Here is a 22,901-nt window from a genome sequence, read left to right on the forward strand (position 1 = left end):
CAAACAAACAAGAGTACAGACATCAAGAGTTGCCATCAGGAGTACAGATAGAAGCACAAACGCAACCGACCAATATACTTCAAAAATCTTCGATTTTCGATTTTGATCTTCGATCTTCGATTTTGCAAGTAACAAGAAAGAAACCGGAGTGAAAACCGAGTACTCGCTTTCAGCGCGCGTCATTGCCTGGCCCCCTTCGGTGCCCGGCAATGACGTCATGCAGCGCCTGGAGATGGCATAGGAAAGGAGCGGTATACAACATTTACAAAATTAGAATATGAAAAGGAGATTAATCAGAGAAATCCAACATTCAAAGTTGGTGATGTCGTAAGAATATATCGGTGGAGATCACACTTTGAGAAAGGTCGATGTTGTCGACAGTTCCTTGGAGGTATAAATTGTATGATTTAAAGGGAGAAGAGATTTTAGGGTCATTTTATTTGCAGGAATTACAAAAGTGAAAGAAGATAGATAAAAAAAACAAAAAGAGAATAAATAATAATTTGAAAAAAAGAAATGATTGGCAATTTTTTTTTACTCCACCCCTTTTTTATCTCCACACATATGCCACACCCACACGCCACATCCACACACCACATCATCCCCCTCCCCCTTGTATGTCCCCACCCTTGACCCAACCACCTCCTCTCACTAAAGTGAAAATTTCATTAATGCGAAGATGTTAAAATTGGTTTGAGAATGCGACACACAAGAGGTTAGAGTAAGTGTATATGATTTTAGTGTTAAGATGTTAACATTGGGGTTGGAGGGGGGATTTTAACGTCCTACCGACACCTTTTTTGCTGGTGTATAAAGGATAGAACCAAGCAATAACCAAACTAAAGAGTGGAGAAAATCGCAGCCTTGGTATTCAAATGGAAAACATAACGAATGTGGTAAATATCAAAAAGGTCTTATGGAAGAGATAACCAAGACATGCGTAAATGAAGCATACAGACTGGTGGGTTTAAAAAGACTAGGGCATGCCCGTACTATATATAAGCTAGGACGTGCCCGTACGTGGGTGCCCGTTCCTTGCCAAAAAAAAAAAAAAAAAAAATTTTGTGTAGGGGTGTGTGTGTGTAAACATCCTAGGGCGTGCCCGTACGTGGGTGCAAAAAAACATGCGTGCAAACAACAACAACAAAAAAAAACTTTGAAACCACGTGGCAGTAACGACCACAGAACCCCCCCCCCCTCTATTTACATGAATGGTTTGGTCCATTCGCAACGACCACAGAACCCCCCCCTCTATTTACATGCAATGGTTTGGTCCATTCGCCACGCCAAAGCGAACGGCGAACGGCTAAATCGCCATAGCTCGGTAAGTACTTGTCCGATTAATTTCAAACCTTGAAAAGGCACATCCTCGGGTCCCCAGCAATATACCTGGCAAGTTTCAAGTATATCGGACCCGTGGTTGTCGAGAAACAGCGGTCACAGACAAACATACAAACACACATACACACATACACACATACACACATACACACATACACACATACACACATACACACATACACACAGAGATTAATGGAATTATAGAAAGATTAAATGGATGTCAAGAAATCAATGGAAAAATAATTTACTACAATCTCAAACTATGCGGCTCGGTAGGATCTCAGTGCAGAACGTTAGAGGTTTTTCATTTTATCACGACTCGACAACTTTGGTATTTGTCAATATTCTTGATGACGATGAATGTCATAAGAAAATAGAGCTATTCCCTAAAAGAAACCATGAATATTCATTCATTGGCTGAAGATAAGTTTAATGTAAATATGTCAGTATGATGCACAATAATGAGGTTAGAGTATGGTGTGTTTCCTGTCTCTGTCTCTGGCTTTCTCTCTGTCTCTCTCAAACACAAGTAGTAATAGAATGTTGGTTGTGAGATAAAAGCTCGACAGGGAGCAAATATGAGTCGGCAACGAGCCTCAGCCAGTGTGAGTGGTGTCTCACAACGAACATTCTATCACTACTGGTGGTGTACTTTTAACGTAGCTCGACTTGTATGATTTTGTGTGCGTGTGTAAAATGGAGCTTTGCGTTAATGTCAGCATCGATAAAACTAATTTTGTTTGTGGCACGCTCACGAGACATCAAAGATGGGAAATCAATATTAAACTATTAAAGACCCTCCACTGCCATTGTGATCCAGTACTATTAAATGTGTGCGTGTGTGCACACCAGTGTGTATGATCGAAACCTGCACTTGTGTTCATTCGACTGTGGCCTGGTGGAGAGCAATGTGGAGCTATACCTGAGTGGAGTCGTGAAACCCATCTACGACGAGTGTTCTAGCTCTGATGGTCTCGCACTCATTCCGCCACATGCCAACCTTTACAATTTTTGCATTTGGACACTTTTCTTTATTTACATTGTGATGTTGAACATCTGCTGAATCTGAGGTCAGCATGCTGTTCGTTATATCGCCACATGTAAAATGATCAGTTTACCATCTACCTTTAATGTAAACCTTGGAGTTGCATGTTGACATTCATTTTGGTCGTTTCTCTGTCAGGTGGCTTTCCTGCCAAGCAGCTTGGTCCCATTAACTCCTGGTGGACAATGGGTTTTGATGGGGGAGAAAAGGCATTGGTTGGGTTGACTACAGGTAACTAAATATGCACTACCAATCTATTCCGAGTCTTGCTCAATTGTAAAGTTGCCATCAAGAGTATAATTTGTGTTTTTACATGACTCAGCTCGAATTCAGTTTTTTCATTTACCTTTTGCATGAATTACAAGGATATTTTGTTTCTTGCTTTAAAAGTTTTTAAATAACATTTTAAAATGCTTCGTGGTTTGTTCAGTCAGTACTCCTTGAAAGTCCTGGAATATGAGAAAACATTTTCTAGTTCTAGTACTGGAAAGTCCTGGAAAACTTGGCCAGGTTCTTGAAACTCTTGCAAAATCAAGAAAATTGTGTTAATATATACAGTCGTGGCCAAAAATATTGGCACCCTTGCATTTTTTCAAATAATGCACCATTTCTTCCAGAAAATTGTTGAAATTAAAAAAATATTTTGGTATGGACATATGTATTTCTTTGATTTGCAGTGGAACAAAACAAAAAAAAAGCTGAAAAAATTACCTAATCTTAGCTTATTACACACGGAAATCCTAAAATGGCCCAGACAATATTGTTGGTACCTTTTAGACGTTGTTCGAAATAATTGGATTTCAAGCAGGCGATTCTCCTTTACTTCAGAATTGAACTCACCTGTGGTGAGTTGCAGGTGCCTGCAATATAAAAATCACTCATTCCACCAGTTTCAATAGAGAAAAGGAGTCGTTCTGCTATTTCGCGTCAGTGTGTACCGCAATGAGCATGGAGAAAAGAACGAAAACCAGAGAATTGTCTGAGGAGGTCAGACACAAGATTGTAGCCAAGCATGGATAATCTGAAGGCTACAATTCCATCTCCAGAGACCTTGATGTTCCTGTGTCCACCATACGCAATGTTATCAGGAACTTTAAGGCCCATGGCATTGTAGCCAAGGTCCACCACTTTTTTCAAATTTTTAAAATCCTCAATATTCATCCGATTTACTTGAAATTTGAATTGGTGGTTGAAGTCAGTTCGCTGATATGAAAATACCATTCAAATTCCAAGTTAATTTGATGAAAATTGAGGATTTTAGAAATTTGAAATGGTTATTGAGCTTTTGGCCTATGTTTATCATCAAAAGTATACACAAAGAATTAAGTTAAGCACCCCTACACAACGAATTAAGGTAAGCACCCCCTAATATATATTCTTTGTGTATATGTATACATTGGCATATATTCTAAGGTATGTGAGATCAAATAATGATTGGTATGACATTAGCAATTATCCATTGATGAAATTGAGTGATCAAAGTGAAAAAAAGTGATTGGTTGAGTCAGTGATCCGATCACGTGGGTCCTACACACGCTATTGACGCAAAGATCGCTAGAGGTCTTCTCAGAACAATGACTGTACGTTAGAAAACATAAACGTCATCCACACTGTCCGTGATGGACCTATAGCTCCATACTTAAATTGAGGTGAAAATATGCCTAAAATTCCCAAAAAATTTCACCTTAAATTATTCAGAATAAAATATTGAAAACGGCATGATTGTTATGTTTTTATGTGACCATAATATCACTTCTCCAGAAAATATAGCAATAACATGGGTATATTACACTGTTTTGACGACAACAAACTTGTAATGTGCGAGGTTGTAAAAAAACGGGGGGGGGGGTGCTTAACTTAATTCTTTGTGTATAGTTGGTAGTTTAATTCAGTTTGCTGATATTGTATCTTCTTGGACACTTTTCCTAAATCTTGGACCTTTTTTCATCAAATTGACTTGGAATTTGAATGGTATTTTCATATCAGCGAGCTGAATTCAACCACCAACTATTTTTAAGGTCAACATAGGCCAAAAGGTCAACCACTTTTTTTGAATTTCTAAAATCCTCAATTTTCATCCAATTAATTGACTTGGAATTTGAATGGTATTTTCATATCGGCGAACTGAATTCAACCACCAACTATTTTTGAGATCAATATAAGTCACAAGGTCAACATAGGCCAAAGGTCAACCACTTTTTTCAAATTTCTGAAATCCTCAGTGTTCATCCGATTGACTTGAAATTTGAATAGGATTTTGGTATCAGTTAACTGAATTCAACCACCAACTATTTTTTAGATCAGCATTGGCCAAAAGGTCAACAAAAGCTTAAGTTCAACAACCATTTCAGATTTCTAAAATCCTCAATGTTCATCCGATTGACTTGGAATTTGAATGGGATTTTCATATCGGCAAACTGAATTCAACCACCAACTATTTTCGAAATCGGCGTCGGCCAAAAGGTCAACATAGGCCAAAGGTCAACTTTTTTTTTTCAAATTTCTAAAATCCTCAATTTTCATCCGATTGACTTGAAATATGAATAGGATTTGCATATCGGCTTACTGAATTCAACCACCAACTACTTTTGAGGTCAACATCGGCCAAAAGGTCAACATAGGCCGAGTTACTAAAATCCTCAATTGTTATCAAATTAACTTGGAATTTGATGAAGATTTGCATATCTGGTCACTGAATTCAACCACCAAGTATTTTGGAGGTCAACATAGGCCAAATTTCTAAGATCCTCAATTTTCATCTGATTGACTTGAAATTTTAAGAGGATTTGCATACCAGGTCACTGAATTAAACCACCAATTATTTTTGAGGTCATCATCGGCCAACAACTTATTTTAGGGATTTCGCAAGTATCGTGCTATGCACGACGTATTTCTTCTTTTTTTGTTTTGTTTTTTTTTTGTTTTTTTGTTTGGCCTTCAACCCTGCTGTTGGTGTGTCCCTTTCGTTTGCGGGAAACTATTAATGTACACAGTTAATTCATCGTATTCGTACCTTTACTTTTAAATTGGGTGGATCTGCATTTCCCTTGTTTGTCCTTGACTTGATCTGGCATTGACTGTGCATGTTGTTGCGAGTGGTCCAAATCTTTGTCGATCCCTGCAGTTAATATTTGTTCAATGGTTCAGTATTTGAATAGAAATGTGAAGAGTCCATGAGGACAAACCTATGACCCAAAACCCGCCGTACTGCAAATCAGTAGCAGATCCAATGTTGGCCGTAGTTTACCTGTGACTCACTGTACTTCCTCAGCTTTTGCTGACTATATCCTGGTGAGCCCTAGTGTGGACTACGCGTCAATATTTACTGCGACGCAGGAGAAGATTTACATGAGCAAACTGCTGATCGAGTTGCTGCTGGCAGAGCCAAATGCTGACTATGAGGATTTGGTCAACAAGATCGAGGTAAAATACACTCTGCACACATTTTGTTGGTTGATGTTATTTATTAGTTTGTTTCCAATTAATCACACTGTTACTGAGCTCATCGCAGGCGTAAGAAATGTCAGCAGTTTCGGATTGTTCGATTTGTTGAACTAGCAACGGTACCCGCCCCAAGGGCGGGGCTTCAATTGGGAGGCGCAAATGATTATTTAAACGATTTATATAAACATCCGTTAAATATCACACGCAAATCATCAAAATCTAAACAGTATTTTTAGAATTTCAATAAAAGCCACATCACTGTTCATATCGGTAAATATTAGTCCATCGTGATATCAACTGTACGCTTTTCTTTAGGAAAAGAAATGGAATGATTTTGTACCTCTTCTTTAGGTTAGAACTTCAGGATAGACGACATTGCTGATAAAAGTTCCTTTTCTCTCTTTGAAGTTCTTGGCAAACATTTTTATATTGTCACTGCTGCCAACGTGACGCCATGGCATTATTCATTACATTCATTCATTCATTCCTTTTAATGGTGTTGGCCTGGTGTTGGCCTGGTGTTGGCCCAGCGGCTAGGGTCCCAGCTTAGGATCCTGGGTTCGAATCCCGGTCGATCGCTGAATTAACGCCAGGGGGGTTGACTCGGCCTGTCATCCTTCCGAGGTCGGCTAATTGAGTACCAGTTCACTGGTAATTCCCTGTTTGTCGTAAAAGGCGACAAACAGGGTTGGCGGCAGGAAGGGCATCCGGCCGTAAAACATTGCTTCAAAAAGGGGACCAACAAAAACAACAACAACCACGGTGCCCGAAAAAGGCCAACCCCCGCTTTGCGGGGAAAAATGGCCTCTAAAGGTGGTTTTTTATCCCTTTTAATGATCATTAAACATTATTCTTACGCTCATTAAACATTAAACGTTCATTAAACGATTACGAAAATAAAAACGAAAAACATTACGAAATTACGTTCACACCGTCACGTCAAACACTACTGTGAACACAAACATCGTCACAAACGTTATGTTACGTAATTCAAACCGTGAACACATCGAATATTGGAGAGCCCATTTCCCAAACGATTTGTTTTCTCTGGTACGTTTATCAAGTAATCAGATGTACAAACACGTTAATCTTACAGCCGCCATGTTGGTGCTCGCCGTCACTGCGATGCGAAGCGAACGTTATGCGGGAGTCCAAACCTGAGAATGCTGGGGACCAAAGTTGAAATTGGACAAACAATATACCCTATTTTACTCCAGGAGATCCCAGGATTACCCACCCAAAATATCATTGCGATCGGTTCAGCCGTTTTTGTGGTACCTTCGAATGGACGGACGGACATTTGGTGAATTATAGTAAGATGTCGCAGTTAACAGTGTAACAATTAACCCCCCCCAACTCTGCGCATTGAAACATTCATGTCCACCATGAGTAACAAACAACTCGTCTTTGTTCAAACAGACCACTGCACCACCTCCTGACCTGCCTTTTACCTGCCTGACCGAGGAAGGCCTGCTCAGGCATGCGCAGTTCTTGGTGGAACAGGTGGAAAGCTACGATGAGGCAGCTGATGATGATGAAGTTGCTGATCTAATGCTCACAAGTCCTTGTGTCAGGAACCTTGTGAAGCTTGCTGGCGTCACTCTCGGCAAGAGGTTTGCTTTTTTCCTCATGATTATTGGGATGATATTTCTACTCGTGATATTTTGAGTCAAGAACAAGCTATTCAGAGGCCAGCTATTAACCATGTTGGTCCTACAGAATGGAAGAGAGGTGGCATGCTTACCTCTAAGTTGTTTGGTTTGGATTCCCGATGCAGCCAGGGTCCTGCATAAAAAGTATTCTGTCCCTTGGATGGACGTTAACGGGCGTCCTGTCCTGTCTGTTAGAATTGGATAGTAGACATTAAAGATTCCATGGTATCCTTCATCACGAGTAGTTGAGTTATCGCTGCCTCCTTGAATTGAATAAGTTGCAAATTCCTGCCCAACCCACATCCAGTAGAACGTCAAGCCTGGCCAACCATGTTGTGAAAGACATGGGGCAAAGAATCCCCCTGGCTGACCTCACAAGGTGGAAATAATTGGGGCCATTATAAAAGTTGCAGTCGTACTAGTAGGAGGTATCATGGGGAGGAGGGGCGAAGGGTGGAGAGGGGGGAGTTCAAAATATACTTGTGTGTATAAAAATGGCTCTGATATGCTGGTAGTGGCTTAAATGGTTAATGAGGTTGGCTTTGGATCTTAAGGTCTTGATTTCAACCCCCGCGCTGCCAAAACAGCACCAGGCAGGTTGAATGAACCTGTCATCCTTCAGAGTTCGTGGTTGACAAAATGAATACCAGTTTGCTGAAAAGTGAGCCAATCGAGTAGGGTGTGTCACACTGTCACAGTGGCAACCCACCCAGGATTGTGTCTTCCAGCCAATGAAACTGCCTTCGCAGTCTTATGCCTGTGATGATGAGAGGAGCATAATCATTCAATCGTAGACAGCTCTTATGCAAATTGGAGATGAGTCCATTGACACATTTTCAGTTTTTCACAATTATTGGTGTAGGTTTTTACATCCCTTGTGGTCAATGGAGGCCAATGTTATGGGTAGAGTTCTTAAATCTGTCTGACTTGTTCTGTTAGTCTTGTCCTATCCACGTGTGCTCGACTTGCACGTTTTTGTTTTTCTTCGCAGGCATGACCATAGACGCACTGGAGGTCACCGTCCAACTCGGGCTGTTAAGGGAAGGCAGGGGCCCAGCAAGGCGACCACCACCCCACTTGTGGCCTCCATATTTGACTCTTTCTTCTCTGAGCAGATGGACATTGACGAGGTGGAGATTCGGCATAAACGGCAGCGCTGTGGAGTTTGCGAGGTGAGCGTTACCTTAAATTGCCCGGGATCGAGTCAATTCCCAGGGTTTAGACAATTGCCTGCTCTCCAGCACTGATGTTGTTCTACTATTTGGCTCGGTGCCGTGCCCATGTAGGTTTGCCGGAGGCCGGATTGTGGTTGGTGTCGCAATTGTCAGGCAATGAGCAAGCATGGAGGCAGCGGTCGTGCAAAGCAAGCTTGTCTGAACCGCAAGTATGCCACATTGCACACCGAGGGCTCGGTTTGTTTATGGGACATTTTGTTTGAGTGCTCATGCATATTAGTCGAACGTAACATAGCAATTCCATTGGCTTGCCATGTGAGCACAAAGTTCAACAATGCCTTTTAAAGCATTTGCCAATTGCATCATCCTAAACTGTGTGGTAACCAACAGCTGAGACTGTCTGGTAAACTGTCTTGTGAGATCACACATGGTGTGAAGATAATAACTTTACCCATGTGTTTACATGTGGATTTTTTTTTTGGCCTGTTTAGGTGTCCAAACCTTGCTTTGCAAGAGGCAGAGGAGGATGAAGGGGAGGGAGAAGTGGAATGTTCCGGTGATCCTCTGTTGATTCCGTCACGTACCCGTCAACCCCAGCGCCGTCCGACGAATAACTCAAAGCTTCCACCTGCTGTGCGCTGGCTCGGACAACCACTCCAGGTCAGTCCTGCTGTTATACGATCCCACACGTGAGCACGTGTGCCAACTCTCCTGGAAAACCCAATGTTTTTACCTTTTTTATTATTATTTATTTTATTTTATTTTTATATACGGGGGAAGGAAGGGGCGATGGGAGGGAAAGGAAACTCAGGTTGCTCGTTCAGCATTTGGTTCAAACATTTATATTTATTTATTAATACAGATTGTCCAAAGGCCCTTAAATACCATAGTTCCAGCACTGCGCTGATATGCCATATATGTAGTGCATTCAGAAAGTATTCAGACACCTTCACTCTTTTCACATTTTGTTATGTTGCAGCCTTATGCTGAAATAGTTTAAATTAATTTTTTACCTTATCAATCTACACTCAATACCCCATAATGACAAAGAGAAAACAGGATTTTAGAAAGTTTTGCAAATTTATTAAAAAGAAAAAACTGAAACATCACATTGACATAAGTATTCAGACCCTTAACTCAGTACTTAGTTGAAGCACCTTTGGCAGCGATTACAGCCTTGAGTCTTCTTGGGTATGACGCGACAAGCTTTGCACACCTGGATTTGGGGATTTTCTGCCATTCTTCTCTGCAGATCCTCTCAAGCTCTGTCAGGTTGGATGGGGACCGTCGGTGGACAGCCATTTTCAGGTCTCTCCAGAGATGTTCGATTGGGTTCAAGTCAGGGCTCTGGCTGGGCCACTCAAGGACCTTCACAGAGTTGTCCCTAAGCCACTCCTGCATTGTCTTGGCTGTGTGCTTAGGGTCATTGTCCTGTTGGAAGGTGAACCTTCAGCCCAGTCTGAGGTCCTGAACGCTCTGTTTCAGATTTTCATTAAGGATATCTCTGTACTTTGCTCCGTTCATTGTTCTCTCAACCCTGACCAGTCCCCCAGTCCCTGCTGCTGAAAAACACCGCCACAGCATGATGCTGCCACCACCATGCTTCACCGTTGGGATGGTATTGGGCAGGTGATGAGCGATGCCTGGTTTCCTCCAGACATGACGCTTAGAATTGAGGCCAAACAGTTAAATCTTGGTTTCATCAGACCACAGAATCTTGTTTTTCACAGTCTGAGAGTCCTTTAGGTCCTTTAGGTGCTTTTTTGCAAACTCCAAGCGGACTTTCATGTGTCTTTCACTGAGGAGAGGCTTCCGTCTGGCCACTCTGCCATAAAGCCCAGATCGGTGGAGTGTTGCAGTGATGGTTGTCCTAGAAGTTTCTCCCATCTCCACACAGGATCTCTGGAGCTCAGCCAGAGTGACCATCGGGTTCTTGGTCACCTTTCTTACCAAGGCCGTTCTCCCCCGATCGCTCCGTTTGTCCAGGCGACCAGCTCTAGGAAGAGTCCTGGTTGTTCCAAACTTCTTCCATTTAAGAATTATGGAGGCCACTGTGCTCTTGGGAACCTTCAATGCAGCAGAATTTTTTTTGTAGGCTTCTCCAGATTTGTCCTTCGACACAATCCTGTCTCTGAGCTCTGCAGGCAGTTGCTTCGACCTCATGGCTTCGTTTTTGCTCTGATATGCATTGTCAGCTGTGAGACCTTATATGGACAGGTGTGCGCATTTCCAAATCATGTCCAATCAATTGAATTTACAAAACAGGTGGACTCCAATCAAGGTGTAGAAACATCTCAAAGATGATCAAGAGAAATTGGAGGCACTTGAGCTAAATTTCAAGTATCATAGCAAAGGTTCTGAATACTTATGTCAATGTGATATTTCAGTTTTTTCTTTTTAATAAATCTGCAAAACTTTCTAAAATCCTGTTTTCTCTTTGTCATTATGGGGTTTTGAGTGTAGATTGATGAGGGAAAAAATGAATTTAAACGATTTCAGCATAAGGCTGCAACATAACAAAATGTGAAAAAAGTGAAGGGGTCTGAATACTTTCTGAATGCACTGTATATGTCCAATCGACACATGGGAAAATTACATGGCCAGAAAATTATGTATATATACGAGCAGACGGCCCGCCCTATGGGTGACCTTGTTCTAAGCATCCAACACATTCTTCTTATGCACCTTTATTTGGGCGGTGTATGGGCAACTGTCGGCTCTGTTAATCACTCCAAAAAATAAAATAAAAACAACTCTGGTCATGTGCATGAAGCAAAAACTGCACTGCAAATTGTGGGGACTGAAATACTGTACTGTAAAGGCTTAACATCAACAAGAATAACACCAAGAAGTCAAACAAATGCAACACCAAGAAGCTAAATTTTGGTTCCTGGGAATGTGCGTGCACTGCAAGACAACGGCAGTCGAGGTTGAACGTCGAACAGCCGCTATTGGCACAATGTGGGATAGACATTGCAGCTCTCAGTGAGACTCGTCTACCTGGTATATCCCATCTTGAGGAACGAGACTCCGGTTATACGTTTTACTGGAGCAGCAACCCTGAAAGTCGTCAGGCAGGTGTTGATGGACAATTAAAACCAAACATATAAACCTTCTAGATGCTGTCCCAACCGGTGATGTCCCAACCTTCTAGATGCAATCAGTGAACGTTTCATGACTGTGCGACTCAAACTTGACAATGAACGCTATGCTACCATCATCAGCGCATACTCCCCTGCTATGACAAACACAGATTAGGTCAAAGAGCAGTTCTACGATGATCGTTCAGCAGTCATACAGTCAACATCTCATAGTGACAAGCTTATTTTGTTGGGGGACTTCAACGCCCGAGTGGAACATGATTATGTTGCGTGGAAAAGTGACTGGACACCACAGCTTTGGCAAAGAGAACTCCAACGGCACTTTGCTGCTGATGCTATGTTCCACCAATGAACTCGTCATTACAAACTCCTTGTTCCCACAAGATGATAAATACAAAGCTACGTTGGTGCATCCATGCTCTAAACATTGGCACCTCATTGATTTTGCCATCGTCAGGCAACGCGACTGTCATGATGTCAACCACACACGTCATGAGAGGCTCCGACTGTTGGTCCGACCACAGCCTTGTTGGGAGTAAATTGTCACTTAAGACCAAGCCTTCTGTGACAAGGTCTCAAGGCTGCTCCAAAGATCAACACTCGACAGCTTAAATGCAGCAACGTGCAATCACAGCTTCAGCATCATCTCGATGTCACCTTGCAACGATTGGATCTACCTCCTACCAATGCTGAAGTGGGATGTGCCATTTTACAAGACGTCACCTTCAGGGCAACTTCTGATGTTCTCCGTTTTGTTAAGCGTAGTCACAAAGAATGGTTAGACTAGAACGCCTCTCAGATCAACAGTTTACTTAACTCCATGCATGTGGATCATCCTTGCTGGATTGATGACAATGGCTCAGCGAGCAAACACTCCTCTTACCTGCAACTTAGGAGACACGCACAATCAAGACTATGTTCCATGAAAGACAGCTGGTGGGCAGCAAGAGTGAAAAATTCAGGAGGTAGCCGATACAAAGAATTTCAGGTGCTTCGATGCTGGTCTAAAGGCAGTCTTTGGATCGCATTCTCGTGGTATCGCCGCACTCCGTAGCTTGGATGGCCAGCACCTTCCTGGAGTCCAAACGAGATCCTGGAGTGCTATGCTGAAAACTTTAAGGGCATCCTCAATTGCCCCTCTTACATCTCAGACATGGCCATTGACTTCCCCGGCAGCCTGTATTAGAAGACCTTGCCCATCCAACTAAAATAGAGACCACCAGAACTATCAGATGTCATCTGGAAAGGCCCTGGTGATGGTATCCCCTCAGAGGTTTTCAACTTTGGTGGTGCCAACCTCCTCATCCGACTGACCCAACTCCACAAAACCATCTGGAATGAGGAATTTGTACCCCAGGGCTTCAGAAATGCCACAATTGTTCCCCTGTACAAATGAAAAGGTGATGGGTCGTGTGTCGACAACTACTGTGGCGTGGCCCTACTATCTCATGCTGGGAAAATACTGGCCCACATCATTCATATTCGCATGTCACCAACAATTGTCAACAGCATTACCCCAGAAAGCCAATGCGTCTTTCGTGCTGGGTGTGGCACGACCGATATGATGTTCTCTGCTCGTCAACTTCAGGAGAAGAGCAGAGAACAACATCTCGATCTGTACATGGTCTTTGTCGACCATATGAAAGCGTTTGATCGGGTCAATAGAGAAGGCCTGTGGCCTGTACAAAGACGGCTGTTCCACTAAGTTGACCAACATCATCAGATCCCTCCACGATGGCATGGTTGCTCTTGTGAGGGACAGTCATTTCCTGTTACCAATGGCACAGCGTCATCTCCGGTTACCAACGGCACAACGTCATCTCCGGTTACCAACGGCACAACGCCATCTCCTGTTGCCAACTGCACAGCGTCATTTCCTGTTACCAACGGCACAACGCCATCTCCTGTTACCAACGGCACAACGCCATCTCCTGTTACCAACGGCACGACGCCATCTCCTGTTACCAACGGCACGACGCCATCTCCTGTTACCAACGGCACGACGCCATCTCCTGCTACGAACGGCACGACGCCATCTCCTGTTACCAACGGCACGACGCCATCTCCTGTTACCAAAGGCACAACGCCATCTCCTGTTACCAACGGCACAATGCCATCTCCTGTTACCAACGGCGCAACGCCATCTCCTGTTACCAACGGCGCAACGCCATCTCCTGTTACCAACGGCGCAACGCCATCTCCTGTTACCAACGGCACAACGCCATCTCCTGTTACCAACGGCACAACGCCATCTCCTGTTACCAACGGCACAACGCCATCTCCTGTTACCAACGGCACAACGCCATCTCCTGTTACCAACGGCACAACGCCATCTCCTGTTACCAACGGCACAATGCAAGGCTGTGTCCTAACTCCCCTATTATTTAACATTGTGTTTTCCTCTATGCTTCATGATGTTTTCAAAGATTGCACCCGGGGAGTGATGATCTAGTTTCGCACCGACGGTCGTGTCTTTAATTTGCTGTGTCTGAAAGCCAAGTCCAGAATCATGGAAATGTTGTTTCGTGATCTCCTTTTTGCCGATGACTGCGCACTCTTCAATTATTATCTTGAAGATGTGCAATTTATCGTCAAGTCCTTTGCGCAATCTGCTCATCGCTATGGCCTTACAATTAGCCTCAAGAAGACCGAGGCTATGCTTCAGCCGAGGCCAGAAGGTGCCGATACCATCCTATCCATTACCTTCGATGACATGCCACTCAAAGTTGTAGATAAGTTCTGTTTCCTTGGAGGTGGCCTCTCACAAAATGCAATGACTGATAATGAAGTAACATGAAGATTCGGTAAAGCATGTGTGTCCTTTGGAAGATTGACACATCACCTTTGGCATGAACGTGACATTCGCCTGGACACCGAGATCAGTGTATATCATGCTGTTGTCTTATTGACACTCCTGTAAGGATGCGAATCTTGGACACCCTATCATCGCCATATCAAGTGCCTTGATCAATTCCATCTACTAGAGAAATACCCGTGCTAAGCACGGGTGGGAGGCCAGAAGCAAACAGGCCATGCAAATACGGTGAATGCGAAAGCATGAAACAAATAAATTCCACATTCCTGTAGCACCTTCAGTCGCACGTCAGACATGGACAGCAAGTTCGTGAAAGACTTCCATGAAAAACGTACCTGTTCGCATAACAAACGGGTAAGTTCATGTAGAGAAACATCGATCGTGGGTCCGTGGCGAATCTGCATATGGCGATGGCAAAATATCAGATATTGAAGGCTTTTTTATTTTAAACGATTCATATAAACATCCGTTGAATCATATCACACGCAAATCATCAAAATCTAAACAGTATCTTTAGAATTTCAATAAAAGCCACATCACTGTTCACATCGGTAAATATTATTCCATCGTGTTTCAAATCGTGATCGATACACTATGATCGTGATGATCGTGATCGTGAATCGTGATCGATAATAGTGTTCACAATCGCTATGTCGTATGTACTCCCGATACGTGTACCAAATTCCCGAAACGTGTAACTGTACCAAGTCAACAGTTAAAAGGATTTTGAGCCGATAGGTGTTACGGCCTTGGCAAGATCGATGGAGACAGCGATCTGTTAGATCTGATCCTCCTTCATGCCGAAGTGCAGATCCTCCTTCATGCCACATCCCATCGATGCAGCCGTGCAGCGATCGGTGCAGCCGTTTGTGCGGCACACGGTGCAGCGATCGGTGCAAACGTGGACTCCCACACTGCCACAGTGCCACATCCTGCTGATACTTGCTCCCGCATGATGTTATTTTCCCGGGTGCCGCACAAACGACTGCACCGATCGAGATTTAACGGATGTTTATATAAATCGTTTAAAAGAAAAAAAAAAAAAGCCTTCAATTTCCGATATTTAGCCTTTTCATTTGGGCCTCCCAATTGAAGCCCCGCCCGTAGGGCGGGTACCGTTGCTCGACCTAAGAAGACGTCACAATGAACGTCATGCAAACGCGAATGTTATGCGGCAGTCAAAACCTGAGTGCTGGAGACCAAAGCTGAAATTGGGAAAACTAAATAGCCTATTTTACTCCTGGGGATCCCAGGATTATCCACCCAAAATATCTTTGCGATCGGTTCGGCAGTTTTTACGGTACCTTCGAACGGACAGACAGACATTTCGTGAATTATAGTAAGATGATGCCTTCGCATGATTTCTGGCATCACCTGGAGAAACAGAATACCTAATACCTCAATCCTAGACCATTGTCGTATCCAAGGAATTGAGTATTTCCTGATGCGAGACCAGCTTTGCTGGTCAGGACACCTCACACGTATGGAAGACCATATAATCCAAAGAGTGCTTTTCTATTGTCAACTTAAATTTGGTAAACGGTCACATGGACAAAGAAAGCGCTGTAAGTACGTCCTTAAGTCTACACTCGAGTCTTGTGCCATCACAGTTGTCACCTGGGAACATCAGGCCACAAACACGTCAGCTTGGCATCACATTTGCCATAAAGGCCTCGACCACTTTGAATGTGGGAGACTTGCTATCGAGAGACAGCGGAAGCAAGAAAGGAAAACCTGCTAATGTCCATCTCCGAAAGGACCAGTCTATACCTGCGATGTTTGTGGTCGACGCTGTGGGTCCCGCATTAGACTATACTGCCATCGCACTACGCACATTGCTTAGTGAGCACGCCAACGAAGGAAATAGATTCTTTGAAAACGACAACTCACACCATCATCATTATCATCACTGTAAAGGGTGGGGACTTGTAATAAATACCCTCTCCCACTTGGAGGCGGCACTACACAATACACATTTACATGGGGGAATTTGCAACCTCCTCCCCCTGAGACCACCAGCAAAGATAAAACGTCATTATACACTAATTGGGGTCATGCTGATCCTATGTAGCAATAGCAAGTCTGGATGTAAATGTCCTGTGTAAATGTCCCGTGATGTACAGTCCCGTGAAAAAGTAAGTACACCCCATGTAAAGTTTTGACTTTTTCAACATATTTCAAAATACAGCTATTTGATCTTCATTTCAACAATATTGATAGATAAATGTGATATAATATAACAAATATCATGAAACATTTACATTTTGTAGTCCATTGTATAATTTAAATAAACATAAAAGCAAATTTCGCATGTGGAAAAAGTAAGTACACCCTTGGCTCTAATAGGTGGTATTGCCCCCTTTGGCAGAAACAACCTCAAGTAGGCGTTTTTTATAACTGTCTACCAGTCTCTGACATCGACTGGAAGACATTTTTGCCCACTCCTCCATGCAGAATTCTTTCAGCTGTGCGATGTTTGAGGGGTTTCTTGCATGCACAGCTCGTTTCAAATCCCCCCACAACACTTCGATGGGATTTAGATCTGGGCTTTAACTTGGCCATTCCAGAATCCTCCATTTCTTTCTTTTCAGCCATTCCTTGGTGGATTTACTGGTATGTTTCGGGTCATTGTCATGTTGCAAGGTCCACCTTCGGTTGAGCTTCAACTTTCTGACAGATGGCCTCACATTATCCTTAAGCACCCTCTGTTACAACGAAGAATTCATAGTGGATTCTATGATGGTGAGCTGCCCAGGCCCTGATGCAGCAAAGCTGCCCCAAACCATAATATTTCCACCACCATGCTTTCCAGTTGGTATCAGGTTCTTGTGGTCAAATGCTGTCTTTGGTTTTCGCCAAACATGTCTTCTGGTACTGTGGCCAAATAGCTCTACCTTTGACTCATCTGTCCAGAGCACATTGTTCCAGAAGTGCTGGTCTTTGCCTAGGTGTTCATTGGCAAACTTTAGTCTTGCCCTGATGTTCTTTCTGGACAGCAAAGGTTTCCTCCTGGCACACCTCCCATGTAGATCAAATTTGTGCAGCCTCTTTCTAATGGTAGACTCGTGCACTTTGACATCAACAGTGGCAAGAGCTACCTGTAGGTCCCGTGATGACCTTCTGGGGTTCTTAGAGACTTCTTTCAGCATCTTGCGGTCTGCTCTCAGGCTGCACTTGCTGGGGCGGCCTGGCTTGAACAAGTTGGCAGTTGTTTGGAATCTTCTCCACTTGTAGATGATCTTCCGGACATTCGAATGATTGATTTCAAATTGTTTGGAGATCTTTTAAAATCCCTTCCCAGACATATGCATCTCTAACCTTCTTTCTGAAGGCCTCAGAGAGCTCTTTTGATCTAGGCATGGTGACGCCACACACTTCAACAACAAAGAGCAAACCAAACTAAATGTCTGAGGTTTAAATAAGACAAGTTCCTCCAAGATCCTCTCGAACGATGTTCTAATCATTTGCACCTGAGCTGGTGCACCTGATTCTAATTTTAGGTATTTGAAGTAGTGATAAATGTCGGGGTGTACTTACTTTTTCCACATGCAAAATTTGCATTTATGTTTATTTAAATTATACAATGGACTACAAAATGTAAATGTTTCATGATATTTGTTATATTATATCACCTTTATCTTTCAATATTGTTGAAATGAAGATCAAATAGCTGGATGTTGAAATATGTTGAAAAAGTCAAAACTTTACATGGGGTGTACTTACTTTTTCACGTGACTATATTAGCGGGGCAGATATGTGAAACAATTGTTCAGATTGTGGTAAAAGCACCAAATTTCGTACAGTTCATCTTGAATACATAATAATCGATTTCAGATATAGTGCCAAGAAAAAAATCCCCCTGGTGGCCATATTTGGCCAAAATCCAAGATGGCCACCAGCCGAGCCGTGAATTTCTATTAAACCCGATATTTTCTTTAATATTCAAGCTACAGACATGAATAAAACATCATTTTGTATGTTTTCAGACACAAGGAATCCAATTACAGCATTAATTCGTTCATAAAATACATTTATTTCAACATAAAGGGCTTTTTTGTGCCAAATTATCTGAAATCGGTGAAAAATTTGACCGATTTTAAGCAATGTGATGTTGCGATTTTCACACGAGTACACAACACATTCTCTCCACATGTCGTGTACACTTCCTTCTCTGTGGAGAGATTTTCCACCACCTTTGGTTAGAAGTAGCGACAGTAAAGAAGTATTAGTGATTATAGATTCATATTGGTATAGAGCATTGGTATATCAGTAGTACGCACACTTGCTAACATGGTTAATGAAACTACATTGTATATTAAATGTTATGTACAATTATTTGCATATATTAAGAATTATATTAAGCATGGTGATTGGTGACGGTAATACCTGATGTGCCAAGAATTTGAAGAGCTGTCTTGTTGTTGTCCAAACGCAGGAACTCCTGCCAGTTTCCTGGAATAGTGTTTGCTGCTGTTACACGTCTCCAAATACCTTTGCCTCGTTTCTCTCTAGCTGTGGATTTAAGGCTCCCTTGGATGTACATGTCCCAAATGATATCGACTCTCGAGACGTTTCGTAGCTGTGCTTTGATGTACGGCAGAAACACTAGGGTAGCGTATTCCTGGAAGGTTTTGGTCCCTACTGGTCTCAACATGTTGACGATTGCTGCTCCATCCAATATGATAACATCAGCTACAGGGGCTTCTCCACTGGGTTTGCATAGCTTTTCTAAACATTCCGTGAGGTCAGCTTTTGTCCCAAACCAGAGTTTCCCAAGCTGTGACAGAGAAGGAGGATACGCGTGGTTCTCGTGCCTGAAGAAATTTTCCAGGTCCCCTTCGTGCATTTGAGAAGCTATGTAGAGTCTCGAAAACAGTGCACAGTCACTTTTAAGTGATGATAGGTGTGTTGCTTTAGATGAGACCTTTGGTGGTGGTCGGCTGAACAAAGGTATGTTGTTTCTCTTGATGGGATCCATTATAGGGGTTGTTCTCTCTAACATACACTCTTTGACATATTGCTCATACTGCTGCTGGCCCAAATTCTCTATGGAGCGCACGTTATCCGCTATTTCTGAATCAACAATATCTCGGCTATCCAAGACCAGCAAGTCCCCGCTTTCGTCTGTGAATGGATTTCCCATGTCATCAATTACTTGAACGAGCGTCGTGACCTCTTTTGCAAAGGAGACTTGTGTGGACAGCGTATGCTCATGATGCTTAAGATTGTTCTTCGAAGTACTGCTCTCGAGGGCAACTGTTTCAGCCATGTACAACCCTAGCCAGTTCAGGACCTGCTACCATCCACCGTAGGAGTGCTCGTGGATTTTGCAGAAGACCAACCGCCCCACCATCACCCTTTACGACCGCATTATTTTGTTCGTGTGCATGATCTATGGCAAGAGCTGAGAATGGACGATTTGTTTTGTGCACCACAAAGTCACCTTGTTCAAACTGCCTCGCTACATCAGGAAGTCTGTCCTGCAGTGTAACCATGTCCCGAATATGAACGGGAATCCATCTGGAATAGTGTGTTTGATCAAGGGCAAAGAACCAGGGAGCCATTGCTTCTAGGGCTGCGACGTAGAGTGCGAAGTTCCCTTCATGAATAGACCTCACATACACCAAAACGAGGAGCTCTAATCGTATAATGATCAGCCAGTACTGGAACTGTGGAGACATCTCATCTTGTTTAAGGCACCACTTGTCAAAGGCCAATGGTTCTATTTCCTCACACGTGTAGGTGTCGTAAGCTTTACGCATGAGGATTGACAATGCACTAGAAGTGACTTGATGGGCATGCCTCGTTCTTGTAACATGTGACGTCTTTAAAAATGAGTCAGCCGTCCCTGCTGTGGCAACGTTTGCTTGGGTTAGCGCATGTGTCCAGCCACTTCCGTCCAGCAACTTTCCAAGGACTCTCAAGATGTCCATCTCTGTGTGGAGTCCACCCAGCAGAATAACAAACTTTTCTTCTCCATACACATCTGGCCAGTTCCACTGGATCAGCTTTGCAATTGCAAACAGAGACTGGTCCGCTGTTAACACTGGTACCTGACCAGAATTCAGAAGTTCAACCGCAGATTTTACAACATCCATTGCATGACGGATCATGGCGACAGACTTGGAATCGTCTGAGAACAACGGTAACGGTGATGTAATTGTGACATCAAAGTTTCTTGGACTTTCCAGTGTGTTTGCATGGAACGCACCCCACAGCATTGGTATATCCCCACACCCCACAGCATTGGATATTGGCTCATCTGTGCTCTGAAGCTCTTTGGTGATAAGGTCTTGGGTATTGTTCAGCCATTTAGTTTCACAGTCAATAGCAGATTTCACAAGTTCTTTGTCACATGTTAGTGGACCATTCTGCAATGGAACAATGGGATCCTTCTTGATCAGTGTAACTGGTGTCAAAGTTGTGTACGAGTCCCGGAAGTGGCGGTATCTGTGTTTTTGAAGACGTTGGTTGCAGAATGGCAGGTTCACGTACAATACCATCAGACGCTGTTGCTCGGTTTTGAAACGGATATTCCTGTACCTTGAAAGGCCTCGCATACTGTAGTTGAGCTGGGGTTGTGGTCGATATTGTCCACTGCAGCAGTTGTAAATAGATTTTTACGCAGGACAAGTGGACACGCAACCCCATCAGTTTGATATTGCTCAGACGCTGAGATGGCAAGTTCTGTCGATATGCCAAGAACCCTGTCATATGAAACTGACAAGCCGAGATGAAACAGTATATCCACCAGTTCACGTTTACGCGTATGTCCATGGATCATCAGGCCAATATAAACAGGCAGTGGGGTCTCTCTGTCCTTACAGTGATGCGAATTGGTGGACTCCTGGCGCCTTCTCACATGACTGTTGTATTGCAACAGCTGAGCGAGACTCAGAGTTGCTTGTCTCACTGTGTCTGATGCCTTGTTCTTTATATTGGGTTCATCCATTAGCATACCAAGTAGTGCTACCAACGACTTTGGTACAGCATCTTCCTGGCATCCTTTTTAAAAGTAGCCATCAAAGTGTGATGTGTGCTTCTTCAGCATGTCTCGGCGAATTAATCTGTGCTGCCTTTGCTATGCAAATAGCTTCATCATCGAAGTCATCCAAACATGCATCTTTCAGAGCAAGTCCTACATCCTCTTCGAATGTCAGAAGGATGTCGCGACCTTGCCTGTACGCGTGAAGACCTGATACATGGGCAAGGAGTCTCTCTTTCAGACGTGTAGAGTTTATACGGCCCGATATGTCCACCCCTAGCTCTCATAAGCGATCCGTATACAGCTGCAGGAGATTACTCAATTTGAATATTGGAGCCACGGTCTTGTCAGCTAAACGTATATCTTCGATATAGCCAATTACCTCGACCAAAGCTATACCGTGAGCCTGTCCATCTGGGCTCTGGTTTTGTTCTTCCTCTACTTTCCTGTTGCTAGCATTGTACAGTTTCACCAGACATGCTGAATGGTATTTCGCTTCCTGTGCCACTAGGTCACCCGCACTAAGTTTGGCAATTAGCTTTTGATCCTGTAGCTTGAAAGCACAGTGATTGACACGTTGTGTAAGTTTTGACGTCATTGCTTCGTGTGCAGCGGACTACTTTCTGTTCCCATTATGTCACAGAAGAAACATGTATCGCTACTTTGATCTTCACTAGCTTGTCGACGCATATAAGGACCATCTCCTTTCTGACTGGTGCATGGTTCCACCGGTTGTAGTCTTGTCAGCCTACTAGCAGAGTACTTCAAGCGGCAGGAGTGATGCCATTTGGCACTATGTTTGGACAACGTATTTGCAATGCCATCGCCCTCATCAAGCTGTGATATATCTATAGCCACCGCTAGCATGCCCAAGTCATGAAAACATTTCAAATTGTCAGCCAATGTGTCATAACCAGCTCCCACATCTGTTCGTTTTGATAGTGCAGGACACTGAAGTGGTGCAGTCGAACGTTCTTGACATAGCACACATATTGTCCAATCAATAGGTCCTGGTGTGTTTCGAGGTGAGGACAGCTTCTCATGTTCAATGAGCTTACACTTTTTCCGTGTCGACATTGTGGGAGCTCCGAAGGTTCAGACTTACCTGGATGGCATCATTGGCGCCATACATGTAGACCTGACAGAAAAGAGAAAAGAATTGTTTCTGAATACAGTTAATAGTCATATTATAAAGTAAGCATTCACCTTTCCGACTGTTGTCATCGTGAATATTCCAAATTGTAATCCGGTCAATTGTTCGTCGATTGTTGACAATTTCGACATAAACATGCCCTTTATGCTGAAATATATGCATTTTATGAAAGAATTAATGCTGTAATTGG

At 43.2% G+C, this 22,901-nt stretch overlaps 1 protein-coding gene across 4 annotated transcripts in view; it reads left to right on the plus strand.

The window, feature by feature from the left end:
* DNMT1 (DNA methyltransferase 1) overlaps positions 1-22,901 on the plus strand; it is a 142,429-nt gene that overhangs the window by 58,730 nt on the left and 60,798 nt on the right. For all 4 annotated transcript variants that reach the window (XM_068132592.2, XM_078766314.1, XM_068132593.2 and 1 more), the window contains 7 exons: positions 2,194-2,312; positions 2,525-2,617; positions 5,658-5,809; positions 7,250-7,443; positions 8,474-8,654; positions 8,769-8,866; positions 9,149-9,317. In XM_068132592.2, coding sequence (XP_067988693.2) covers positions 2,194-2,312; positions 2,525-2,617; positions 5,658-5,809; positions 7,250-7,443; positions 8,474-8,654; positions 8,769-8,866; positions 9,149-9,317 — 1,006 coding nt within the window. The remainder of the gene's footprint in view (positions 1-2,193; positions 2,313-2,524; positions 2,618-5,657; positions 5,810-7,249; positions 7,444-8,473; positions 8,655-8,768; positions 8,867-9,148; positions 9,318-22,901) is intronic.

This window comes from Myxine glutinosa, chromosome 12 (genome assembly GCF_964187855.1).
Source record: "Myxine glutinosa chromosome 12, kmMyxGlut1.1, whole genome shotgun sequence".
Classification (NCBI taxonomy): domain Eukaryota; kingdom Metazoa; phylum Chordata; class Myxini; order Myxiniformes; family Myxinidae; genus Myxine; species Myxine glutinosa.